The sequence below is a fragment of the Siphateles boraxobius genome, unplaced genomic scaffold, assembly GCF_051911475.1.
Source record: "Siphateles boraxobius isolate OS27281-9 unplaced genomic scaffold, OSU_SipBor_1 24, whole genome shotgun sequence".
In the NCBI taxonomy this organism is placed as follows: domain Eukaryota; kingdom Metazoa; phylum Chordata; class Actinopteri; order Cypriniformes; family Leuciscidae; genus Siphateles; species Siphateles boraxobius.
In genome coordinates, this window is record NW_027508855.1 from 2,031,179 (window position 1) to 2,043,635 (window position 12,457).

Below are 12,457 nucleotides of genomic sequence, written 5' to 3' on the forward strand. Positions count from 1 at the left end.
CACTGTTAAACTAGTAACCTGACTCGAGGCCCAGAGAGAAGGAAATGAATAGTTGAAATAAAGTCGTTATTTTTGTTTTTTTGCACACAAAAAGTATTCTCGTCGTTTGATAAACTTAAGATTGAGCCACTGTAGTCACTTGGACTATTTTAACGATGTCTTTAATGACTTTTCGAGGCCGGCAAGTTCAATCCCTCAAGAAGCCTATGGAGGAGTGATCCAGCTCTCAGATTTCATCAAAAATATCTTAATTCGTGTTCCGAAGATGAACGAAGGTTTTATTGGGTTGGAACAACATGAGGGTGAGTAAATACTGACAGAATTTTCACTTTTTGGGTGAACTTTCCCTTTAACGTTATCCGACAAACACCGAACGTTACAAACTTTTTTTTAATCTCAACAGCGAACTTGGAATTAGTGTAAATTATTCATTGATTAGAGCTTTTATGTATTGTTTATCGCTTGTTTATCTACAGGCATGCTAAACATGGTTCTGTGTTTGATTTGGCTAGTACTGTAACGTTAGTAAAGCCAATGTTTAGTGTTCGTTTTGGGTTATTAGTTCTGGCGACAGATATTTGGCTACAATCGTTCTAAAAAATACAAAAGTAACGGTGCCATACAGTCAGTAAAGATCACTATAGATCCGCAGTCTTTACTCAAAAAAATCCCTTTGAAGACTGTAGTATAATTTGTTAGAAATTCTTGATTATGAAGCTTATTTTTTGTAATACTATAATAATTATTACAATTAAATAACAGCATATCTAAAAAGTAATGAGACAACAACAAAAAACAAACCTTTCTGAAACGTCGTTTAACAGCCGTTCTTGAACAGGTTCTGCTCGATCATCTTCACTAACATTCTCGGTTCCGATTGGTTTTAATATTGACGCCATTGTTTATAATTCATCAAAGCACAAACTACCAGTAAAGGGTAAGGGGCGTGACGTTTCCGAAAAACGTGCACTAGGCGGTCAGCGAATCACAACACACTGGGACAGCTAACCAATCTTTGAGGGACTGGCTTCATAGAACCCGGAAACCATCAGACCGTTTTTACAAGGAGGGGCAGAGCAGTGTAGAATAAAGGTAAAATATATGAAAAATTATGCAATTTTTTTAAAATGAAACATGAACACATGTTGCTCAGGTTTATTTTTAGTCATTTTTTGTCAGAGCAATTACAAAACGTGATTTATTAATTCATAATTTCTTCATCAACAACACATTGAAGCCTAAATTCACAACATGACTCAACTGAAAGAAACCCTTTTAACTTCAGACTTGACTCAGGTCTTTTCCGTCAGTCTTTGTCACAAGGGGGCAGTACGTACCATTACATCTAGTCCTACATCAACTAAATCACTCCTTCTCTGCTTTAATTCAGGACCTGTTATAGACCTTGTTCAAAAAAGAACAATTAAAAATAAAAATTAAATTTTTTTTTGGGACCTCCTTGCTCAGGACCCAGATTTGCAATTGTAAATTACTCAACTAAAGATTTTTGGTTCCTAGAATGTTAGTGCATGGCTGTAAACAAACAAATAAACAAACAAAACTAAATTCACCCATTAGTTACCATTGTGTAAATTCTTATTTTATTGCCACAGAAATCTCTTGAAATGTTCTGGTAATTTTAGTTAATGGTCAAAATGTTCTCTTTCTGTTGAGTAAGGCAGCACAACACAACGAGTTTGACTGACGTCAACAGATTTAGTCCTTTCTGAATAAGTAGTCTATAAGCTTGTATTTAAGCTTTTATTTGATTTGTAATAAGATTTTATTTGCCAAGTTACCGGAGCACTAAATAAATAACACTTTAGACACAGACTGTTCTTATTTTGCATCTCATTCTTAATTGCACTCCCTCCATATACTTCATACCTATGTTTTTAATGAAAGTTTTAATAGCATTCTTTTGGAACAGAAATTTTTGTCTTTAGTAATTTTGAGCTGCTGCACTCTATAATTTTCGAAATAAGAAGAATAAAGCGTAGTCTGGTCAGATCAGGCTAAAAAGCTTAAAGCTCAGATTACATGACATTTTGTTTGTGATATTACATTGTCTATTTGTGACAATCACATAGCTATTCATTATGAACATCTAACACAAACAACTTCTTGAGTACATGTTTGGTGTTTGTTGAAGTGCTTAATGTACAGTAAATGGATTACAATATAACAGAGGCATGCAGAGGGAGCTACAGCATACGGCTTTATTTATAATTAATAGTTTAAATAAAAATATTACAAATTGCATATAAATATTATATTGTTTACATATTTGAGAACAGTAAAAAAAACGTAGTCAATTGAAACCATTCAGCGTGAACAATTAGCTTGTTAGTATAAACAGAAGTATAAGGGCTAATCTAGAAAACAAAACTCAGGAGTACAAAGAAAACCTTAAGACAAAGAATAGCTGGCTTGGGTCATGTGGAGACAAAAACGTAAGAGTCATCATTAATGGTATTTTCCTGACTGAAACAATACTTGGTTTGCTTCACTTGCTGAGAGAAAAAAAAACATTCCACTGTCTCATGAAAACAGCTCATGTTGTTCAGTTTTATATGGCTTGCTTCACTGGATTAATGTATCTAGCGGTAATTTATGTTAAAAAATATCCCCACTACCACCCCTAGCCATACACCACCCCCATCAGAAAACATTTCCATGACATTCATTAACAAATAAGTGCTTCTGTTGTTTACAGCAAAATCTGGCACAACATCTATCAAAAAAAATTGGCTCATTAAATACTAAGAGTTTGTTATTAAAATGTGATTGCTTGTCTTAAAAAACAAAGCCCATATTTACAGAATAAAGTGTTGCTTCATAGCCTTAGCTTTTGTATGACACGCTGAGCATTTATATCAAACATATGTTGCTGTTGTGAGGTTTTTACATTCAGCTGTCGATGAATTAAATACTACATGATTATATTTATAGACTTTCATTGAAAAATACCCACTTGCTCAGAATTAGCTTACTACTGTTTGGTAAAGCAATGTTTGTTGCAGACAGCTACGGCATCTTTTATGTAGCCTACGTAATACATGAAAATCTTCAAAGTCAGTGCTCAGTATATCATGCCCTTTTTCATCTTGACTCATAAAAAAACTGAAACACAACAAACTTAACTTGTATATCGGTTGAGAGGAAAATGTGTCATGCTTCTGAGAAGATCATGAGATGTGATCTTCATATTTCGAAAGGAAGAAGAAAAAACACCAAGAAAGTATCATAACCCCCCACGCAATCCTTGTTAATGTCAACGAGCATTTCCTAGTATGACAGCTGGAAAATCTCAGGTGTTCTAGCAGCTGATCTTGAGACTGCGTCATACCGAAATGTCACAATTAAAGTTAACAAGAATATAAGAACAGCTGCCATTGTAAAAATTGGACATGGTCTGTGGGTATAACCAATCATTTATGCAATATTTATTGCCCATGCTCCACAGTCTACCAGTCGTCTGCCCATTTTATGATAGTGATAAAGGTGGAGAAGGGTCGCGGATCATAGTTCACCAAATCACTTGGAAATACTCTCACTGATAACTGGTTTGTTGATTGCAAGTACATCAGAAGGAAAGTGTTGAGCTTTGCATCTGGAGATGTGTTGACATTCACCACCTGAGTGTCATGTGCAGCTGAAAATATCTCCGGTTTCTCACCATAATTGAGATCCACTAGAAGTTTGAGTTCTACAGTAGAGTCGCTATCTTTCTGTGGCTTTAGAACGAAGTTCGCCTGTATGTAAACCAGGTAAACACCTTTCTCTCGTATGACCATCCACGTTTTGTTATGGTCCAGAATGCTCTTACTCTGATTGCTGTGGTCCTCCCACTCATCATCCCAAACCAAACGATTATCAGTGTGATTGCAAGCTTTAAAAAAAAAGAAGGGGGGGGGGGGGGGAGGGGGGAGGGGGGGGGGCGAAGATAAAGATAAACATGTAACGTTAGCAAACATTCTCATTATGGAATCAGAAAAGGTTTATGTAATTTTAGCTACAGTGTGTAATTTTAATATAGCCTAACTAATGTTTCAACAAGAAATGTTATGTTTAGGCCTATGTGAAACCATTTCCTTCCTACATAAAGACATGTTTTTACATCAATATTTTTTTAAACAAATGTTACTAATCACCTTTTAGAAGCCATTTTTCTCGCGAGACTTGATGTCTGAACATACTTTCAATTTCGGAGACTGTCAGAAAGAAAAACAAATGAAAGAAAAACATCTGTAAGATTACCACAACTGAACGAATCCTGACTAAAAACAACAGCAATAATTGTTGCATGAATGACTAAACGTTCAATTGACAGCTGAACATGAAAATGCGCGGAAGCAGACCACAAAATGCATTTCCACCAACACAAAGCGAGCAGCCTCGGATCCCCATGCACCCAAACAGCAGACTACCACAAACACACACGCGCGAACAAAGAGCACAGCTGTCTGTTACACATTGTAGTCTACACTGTCACACATCGTTCAACTATAGCCTAATACATTGGAATGGAGATTCTTCAAACACAAACAGTAAGAGCTTTCCGAACTTTTATGCTATTCAGTTTTCTTTTTTATAATATGCTACAGCTTGATTTGAATTGCTCAGAAAATTATCAGTTTTCATGTAGCCTAAATTAATTGTTTAGGTGCTCTGTGCTGGTTATTGGTAGGCTATAGCAAATATTAACCTGAGTGCGAGTTATAAGCCTACATCTGTTTGACTTCAAACTTTTAATAGGATAGGTGTAGGATAGGATAGATTTACGTATTTTTTATTGACGAATTTTCGAATTTAACGGTCTTAAAAAAAGAAAAAAGATGACTTAGATTATTCTCAGGAGTTTATGCAACCGGCTCCAAATTTACATAGCCTATTACAAATTATTTCATAAAATCTTAAATGTTTAGTCTTTATTCACGTTTTGCTAACTTTGCTAGTGGTAGCTACCAAATTATCATTGGCAATGATCATTCCTCAATAGAAGAAAAAAAAATATTATAAAAAAATTATTATTAGGATAAACTTACCATTCACGATGCTAATTCGTTGGTATCCAGACACCTGTTGAAGTTACAATAAGACATGTCACTCACTGTATCATGCATTTCAAGAGTAGGCTAGCATAGATTGCACAGAAGCAGTTATTTACAAATACGCCCTCTGCAACTCGACCCATGAATCATTGTCCACATCAAGTTCTGGAGAAAACAAAGAAGCGTTTCTCAGCCAACGAGGCATTATGTAAGTGAACTGAAGATCGGATAAACCTTTTCTCCTTTTTTCATAAATAGCCTACATATTTTTAAAACATGCTTACTGGAATGGTAAATTCAGTACAAACATTCGTCGAGTTATTCTTCAAAATGTCCAACAGAATCTTGAACAATGCGTCTATAGCTATATTGGCCAAAAATATGAAATTCTAAGGCAGTAGATCCAGTTATATTTACCTTCGACATGAAGACATACGTCAAACACGATGCGATTAAAATGAAGACCAAAGCTATCGATGTCCATATAATATGCGCTCTAGCTGCGCGCGCTGTACCCATGCCTGCTCCTCAAGATGCTGAAATATCTGCAGTTCCACACTAGAAATGCCTCTTGTAGTCCCGGATGAAGTTGACGACTGTAATGAGATACCAATCTCCCACGCGTTCAACAGAGCGCTATTAACTCCACATCACCTGTGGGTGAGATGAGGGTGGATATGTGATCATGGTGACAATAAACGCGTAGCTTTCACTTTGTAAAGAATGTACACAATTTATTGTTGCAATCTAGGCCAACATCTTTTTCATTTTATTAGCACTGTTTGTAATTTCATTCATTAATGTAATTGTCTTATTACAGTCTGGAGGGTCGTCAAAAAACAAAACAAAAAGAATGCTACGAAAATAAGGAGCGCAGGTTGGTAAAAGGAAGCAGGGAATTCTCTCCCCCCCACCCACCCACCCCCGAGGGAGGAAGGAAGGAAGGAAGGAAGGAAATCACTTGTACAAACCTGTATGGAACTCAAAATGAGACTTTTAGAAGAATATCTATTCCATTCAATGACAATGAATGGAGATATTGAGTCTCAAAAGGATGCAACAATCCCTGTAAATACAACATAGCCTATAAAAGCAATATATTTGAAGTCCTACGGATAATGTTTTTTGAGGATTGTATGAGAAATTGAAACATTGAAATATTGGTCCTATCTCAGTACATTCGGAGATGCAGCAATGTCTGATGTGTTAAAAAACTCAGTTTAATCTAATTTGTTGAATCAGATCTTTTAGTGAAATGTTTCATCTATTCACAAAACTAATATTTGAATTCACGTTTCTCAAATTCAACTCATTGAATGATCTGGTCACAGCTGGAGGATATTTTCAGTGAATAATAACTTCAGTTTCAACTATTCCCCATCATATGGCTTCAGATGACAAAAAAACAAAAAACAAAAATCTTCTCCATTTATTCTGCAGAATAAAGTGTGACATACAGGTTTGGAATGACATTAAGTTTTGAATTTTTGGGTGAGCTATAGAGCACATATAGACCACAAGACCACCCATTTGGTATTTTCCCTCAATGTTGACTGGAAGTCATAAGATATATCTGTAATTAATCACACAAACAAGGTCACCACATGAATATGTGCTCCCATTGGGTGTGGGTGTTAGCAGAAGCATCAGCAAAAGTCTTTATGCGCTGTGCACGTTTAAGTTTTGCTAGGCACTTTAGGGACATGCAACCTGTTTGTGAGCATCTCTCTGTTGATTCAGACACAGATTATGTTTTCCAGTTATATATATATATTTTTATATGACTCATTTTATCGGTTACTCTATTTACAGCACGCACAAGTTAAATTTCCAAAAGAGGGCAGTTTCCCAGATGATATCAAAGTTAGTAAAAGAAAATGCCCGCAAAGGTCTTCCATTTCGAAGGCCTACATGGCTTTATGCCACAATGACATCAAATTCCACTCGTCAGCTTGGCTAAGCGCTGTTGATTTCCGGCATCGTTTACTCAGATTGATTTAAATGTCTCGGGATTTTTGATGTGAAATAATGATTCACATTTCTGTTTTGTCATTACTGATTACTGACCCTAGAGAAGTAACAGACTTGTTATTTGTTTTTAAAGAACTTTTTAAAGATCTGAGGACGATGATCTTTATTTTTTTTACTGGGAATGATAAAGCTCAAAAATTGAAGGAGGGAAGATGTGTTGGCTTTGAATTATACATCTGGACCACATGTCTACCAACTGAAGTCCGGTTATCTTAATGTTCTCATAAATAGGGATTAATCTTGATTGAGGGATGATCTTGACAAGAACATCAACATATCTCTCTGTGTCATGGCAAATGTATTTCTAGGAAGACAAGAGAGACACAGGAAAGACTCTCACTACAACTGCTAGTTTCCACTTCAAGTGCTCTCCATTAGCTAAATGGAAAAATGCAGTGGTAACTGGGACGGGAGATAAGTGAAAATCAGTCGTGTTTTGAATCACAACGAATCTGCTTTGCGTTTACAATATCGCAATTATAATCAACACTATCATCATATTCCTGTATGACACTTCAATCACCTTTTTATACAAGGGAGTAGGTGACAAATGTAGGGGTGGAGTAATGTGTGCATAGCACCCCTTTTATGGTTTCAAAGGCTAGAATTTCTCCATTAAACCCGTTTTCTGTGAAAAATGACTAACAATAATGAGGTCTGAGATTAAGAACACACTAACAGTTAAGTGTAAAATCAATATGTAGGCTAATTCACAGCATTACATTGCAATAGTCAAAGACGACATCTCTTTTTGCTCATGTCCTCTCTTAGGTAGATTGCACGTTGCTACCTGCTCTGTTGCACTAAAGTGATTTGCTGAAATCAAAACGCTGACAATGAAAGGTGAGCACTAGCCAATGAGCCGTACTCCACAGTACTCCAGAGGTTTTTTTGCTTGGTCTTAAACCAGGTTATTTTTGGTATTTTTATTAATGGCAAAAGTAAAAAAAATAAATAAATAAAATTAGTGGAAGATGACAAAGATTGAATCACATTTTCGCTAACTTATCTCCAAGAGGAGATAAAGAGGATGCTTTTTATTTACATCTAAAATCTTCTCTAAATAAAAGGAAAAATTAATGAAAGTACTTAGTATGACTTTAAAAACAGTGATTCAGATTTTGTGATATTTGTTAGTATGCGTGACCCCTTATGGATACCCAGAAGGTGTAGGCGATTGCAGGAATACTCCCCAAGCTATCTACCCCTGACCTTTGAGAAGTGTACAAATTAAAGATGAGAACATTTATGTGGGTGGGGGGCTTTTGTAGTTATTCTCCTGGATTGTTTTCATTTTTAGGATTAGATGAAAGCCAGTGGTGTAGTCTAGTTTTTTGTAGTGAGTATACTGTTATATACCAGCCCAAGCCCCCTCTCCATCCAACCCCCCCCCCCCCCCCCGACACCGCCAACACCACCCATTATCTACTGTTTAGTGTTAATCGCCATGTAACTCAGCCAGTAAAGAGCTACATTTAGCCTTAGATGTGATATGAATATGGTCCCTGAAGCACAGGTTTTATCAGCTGACAATTAAAAGACTTAAACATTATAAGCACAAATAAAAATTTACTTTTTAAAAACTTGTGTGATATTCCTTTAAAATTATGTTTTAATAGATTTGATTATTATTATTTTAAAAAGTAGCCTACATCTTACTGTGCAATTTCTTTCATAATTCCCTCGAGCTACTTTATTTATCTCTACAAACTTTTATTTTGGTGGGTTGTAAATTAAAGACATTTGAGCTTCTGTGTGTTTAAATAAACTATTATTATTATTATTAGGCCTACTTGAAGTATACTCTACTGTGCAATAGTAATATATTTCTGTTTTATTTTCTTCAAGTTATACAAAACTTTGATTTTGACAGGTTGTAATGAAGACTTTAAAGTTTGTGAGTGTGTATATGATACGAATGAATGACGATAGTTTTATCAAATGAAATGGTAAAATTCTTGTGAAGTGACTCTCATAAAAGCTCTGCAATGAAGTTCAAATGTGTGCATGCCCTCCTCAAAGACGCTGAAAACACCACGAGTGTCACGCGCGCGTCAGTGTGTAGTAGAGCACACATTGAGCGCTCATTCACAGAAACACGCAGAACATTCAGAGTTTATCTCAATAGCAGTCTTTTTGAGCATTAATATTCATAGACACTTAGTACATATCGATATTTGATTCATTGTATCATTACTTTTGATTTATTCATTCAAAAATGGCCGGGGTCACGGCGGGGTGAATTTCATAATGAAAGTTCTTTCACAAAATGATGTTGTTACGTTTACGAATCCTTTACGAATCCTCACGCTTTTTAAAGTGGGTATACGGAGATCTTTGACATTTCCTAGTGGGTATACGGCGTATACCTGCGTATCACGTAGACTACACCACTGATGAAAGCACATTTTTCACATCTGTTCTTACAATCAACAACAGCCAGAGGAAACATTTCGATATGGAGATTGTGTCGTCAAGTTCTTGTGATCACACATAGCCTGTTAAACTATCAAAGAAGTTTGCAAAATCACTCAATGACACCTTGCCACCGTGGGCAGTGTCGGCGGTATGGCATTAGGGGGCAATGCCCCCCCCCCCCAAATGTCTTTTATCATAGAGTTACCTTTATCAAAACAGTTTATCAATTTTCATAAACTGTTACTGGGGGGGGGGGGGTTCTCACAGCTCCACACTGTGGTTTTAGGTCAGCTATATAATATTTTTAGCTAATGAGCAGTTTGTAGACATATATTTTTATTATTTCTCACTGAAATGTGTATTAAATTAAACTTATATTATTTGGGGGGGGGGGGGGGGGGGGGGGGGATAAATTATATCATAATTTGATAAAATTATATCAAATTAAAATATGATATAATTTACAAAATAATATCAGTTTAATTTAATTCACATTTCAGTGAGAAATAATAAAAATATATGTCTACAAACTGCTCATTAGCTAAAAATATTATATAGCCGACCTAAAACCACAGTGTGGCGCTGTGAGAAAACCCACCTGCCGCTCCCCCAATCACTTGCACGTTAATACATGAATGAAATGACTTTCAGTTGGCGCGAGATTCCTGACTGCATTCAAAACAAAGCAAATAGATGAAAACTGATAAACTGTTTTGATAAAGGTAACTCTATGATGCTTTTTTAATAGTAGGCTACTGTAAACGCTTATGTTAGAGCAAGGCAGAATAAAGATGTGTAGCTTTTTTCTCTCTTCCGCCAGTGAGATAGCAATTAAACTACTATCCTGTCAGTGAGAGACTGTGTGCATGTTCGTTAGCTTTGTCTATAATAAAGCTGTGGTCAGAGTCGGTCTTGCAATTTTTTGTATCGGCCTATTTAACCCTTAGGCCTATTTAATCAAATTTCTTAAGAGTTGCACGTCTTGCAACAATGTGTAATGGTTTATGTGTTTATTGTATGGGTTGCATCACTTCATGGTAATAGCTAACAGAAAAGGCAGTAGCAATAATAAATATAGGATATCTGATATCCGAAAAAAAGTTCCCAAACCTAGTGCCCACCCACTGAAAATAAATGCCCCTCTGCTGAGCGCAGTCTGAAGCCGGCTTTGACCGTGGGGCAACCGTTACTAGGCTTAGGGATGCACGATTAATCGCAATTTCAATCGTAATTGCACTTAAACCGATTTGGCCTATCACGATTTTGAAATCGCAAAGGCTGCGAATATTTTTTAATAGTCAGCTTGTCATTGATGTACGGCTCTGTAAACGCTGCTCCATCTGAAAGCACCGTGAGTTTGAGTCACTTGCATTTGAAAAAGCAACACGCGTCAAACATCTTTCCAAACATGAGAAGCATTTATGAACCTCTTGTCCTACAAAAGACAACATTTAAAAACATGCCTTTACTCCAAACTCACTTCATAATGACAGTTGAGCATTATTCTGTGAGATGATGTGGCTTCTTACACAGAATAAGGCAGTTCTGTGTTTATTAGTCATGTTTAATCAATCAAAACGTTTCAATCTTTTGTTTATTCAGCTACAGCGACAGGTATATCCTGGAATGACGTGTTATTGTACTTCAGCGGCGGCGGGGCATATTTGGCATGTCTGCATGAGACGCCCTCTGGCGTCCAGATGTGAAGCAGCATTTACTACTGATCAGCCGCACTGACAAGCTGCGCATAAAATAATTGCAGCCTTTGCCAAATAGCGTGCGGTTTCATTGCGATTAGTTGAGCAGCCCTAGCTTAGATCATATAGAAAATATTTATATTACATTTTTGTAATGTTAGGATTAGGAAATCTGTGAGCTTTGGAGGGACTGGATTCTGGAATCCTCTGCTGCTTCAATAAAGTATTAATCAATATTTTTCATTCTAAATATCAAATGAGTTGAATGAATTCTCTCAGCTTGTGAGATTTTACTTTCCAGTGTGATTGATGAAATGTTCTTTTCATGTATCCTTTAATGTCTGTATTAAATATCTGAGAGGTGACTGAAGGGTCTGGCCCATGCCAAGAATGCAGTAACAGTGCTTGTTTGTTTAGTCTGACTTCCAGAAAGGAAATATGGACTCGTTTTGTGTTTGAGAAAGGTCTTCAAGGTGTTAAAACATAAATCTGTTCTTCTAGCTCACCATGAAGACTATAGATCACAAGGGCCATTGGAACCAATAGTTTAAGTGACGATTCCTTAGTTAAAGTCTTTACTGTTACTTTAAAGTTTCCTCTCATTGAGAGAAAGAACATGTTATCTGTATGTTTTGGGAAGTCTCCTGTTTTATCGTTAAAGCCCGGCCAAATCCAACCTTGAAGAAGCTGTGTGTCTGTGTGTGTTAGTATTCTTGGTTAACATGTTCTTTCTCTCAATGAGAGGAAGTCGGGCTAAATAAACAAGCACTGTTACTGTATTCTTGGCATGGGCCAGACCCTTCAGTCACCTCTCAGATATTTAATACAGACATTAAAGAATACATGAAAAGAACATTTCAGCAATCCCACTGGTAATTTCTATAACTAAGTAAAATCTCATAAGCTTAGAGAAGTCATACAACTCATTTGATATTAAGAAGGAAAATGATGATTAATACCTTGATTATAATCACTCATTTGATATACATTGAAGCAGTAGATGATTCCAGAATCCACCCCCTTCAGTTTCTAAAGACAAAACTTCTTTTGTGAGATTGGTTATAACCAACCATTTTGCTCAAAAGAAATGGACAAGATCAAACAAGAACATGAGAGATGATATTGGCATGGAAAATGTCACACATCAGCATATTGCTCAATAAAACGCAAAATAGTTGCCTCAGGCAGCTTCATGTGCCATGTAATTGACGAGGTCTGTAAATATTTGAAATGCGTTGTAAAATGAAAAACATCCGC

The 12,457-nt window shown here is 36.3% G+C and overlaps 1 protein-coding gene across 1 annotated transcript; it reads right to left on the reverse strand.

Annotated features, from left to right (window-relative positions):
* Nucleotides 1–2,207: 2,207 nt before the first annotated feature.
* On the reverse strand, nt 2,208–5,654 carry LOC143748643 (uncharacterized). Its single transcript, XM_077240717.1, has 4 exons — nt 5,472–5,654; nt 5,049–5,082; nt 4,155–4,214; nt 2,208–3,892 (listed from the first exon to the last, which is right to left on the reverse strand). Exons 1-4 carry the CDS (start codon nt 5,571–5,573, stop codon nt 3,468–3,470), a joined length of 621 nt encoding a protein of 206 aa, XP_077096832.1. The 5' UTR covers nt 5,574–5,654; the 3' UTR covers nt 2,208–3,467.
* Nucleotides 5,655–12,457: the final 6,803 nt, after the last annotated feature.

What these genes read in the sequence shown, in the direction of transcription:
- LOC143748643 (XM_077240717.1), bottom strand. Translation starts at nt 5,573, where the DNA reads ATGGGTACAGCGCGCGCAGCTAGAGCGCATATTATATGGACATCGATA. An exon ending in ACGAATTAGCATCGTGAATG is followed by an intron (nt 4,215 to 5,048) that starts GTAAGTTTATCC and finishes TCTTTCTGACAG; the next exon opens with TCTCCGAAATTGAAAGTATG. An exon ending in AGAAAAATGGCTTCTAAAAG is followed by an intron (nt 3,893 to 4,154) that starts GTGATTAGTAAC and finishes TTTTTTTTAAAG; the next exon opens with CTTGCAATCACACTGATAAT.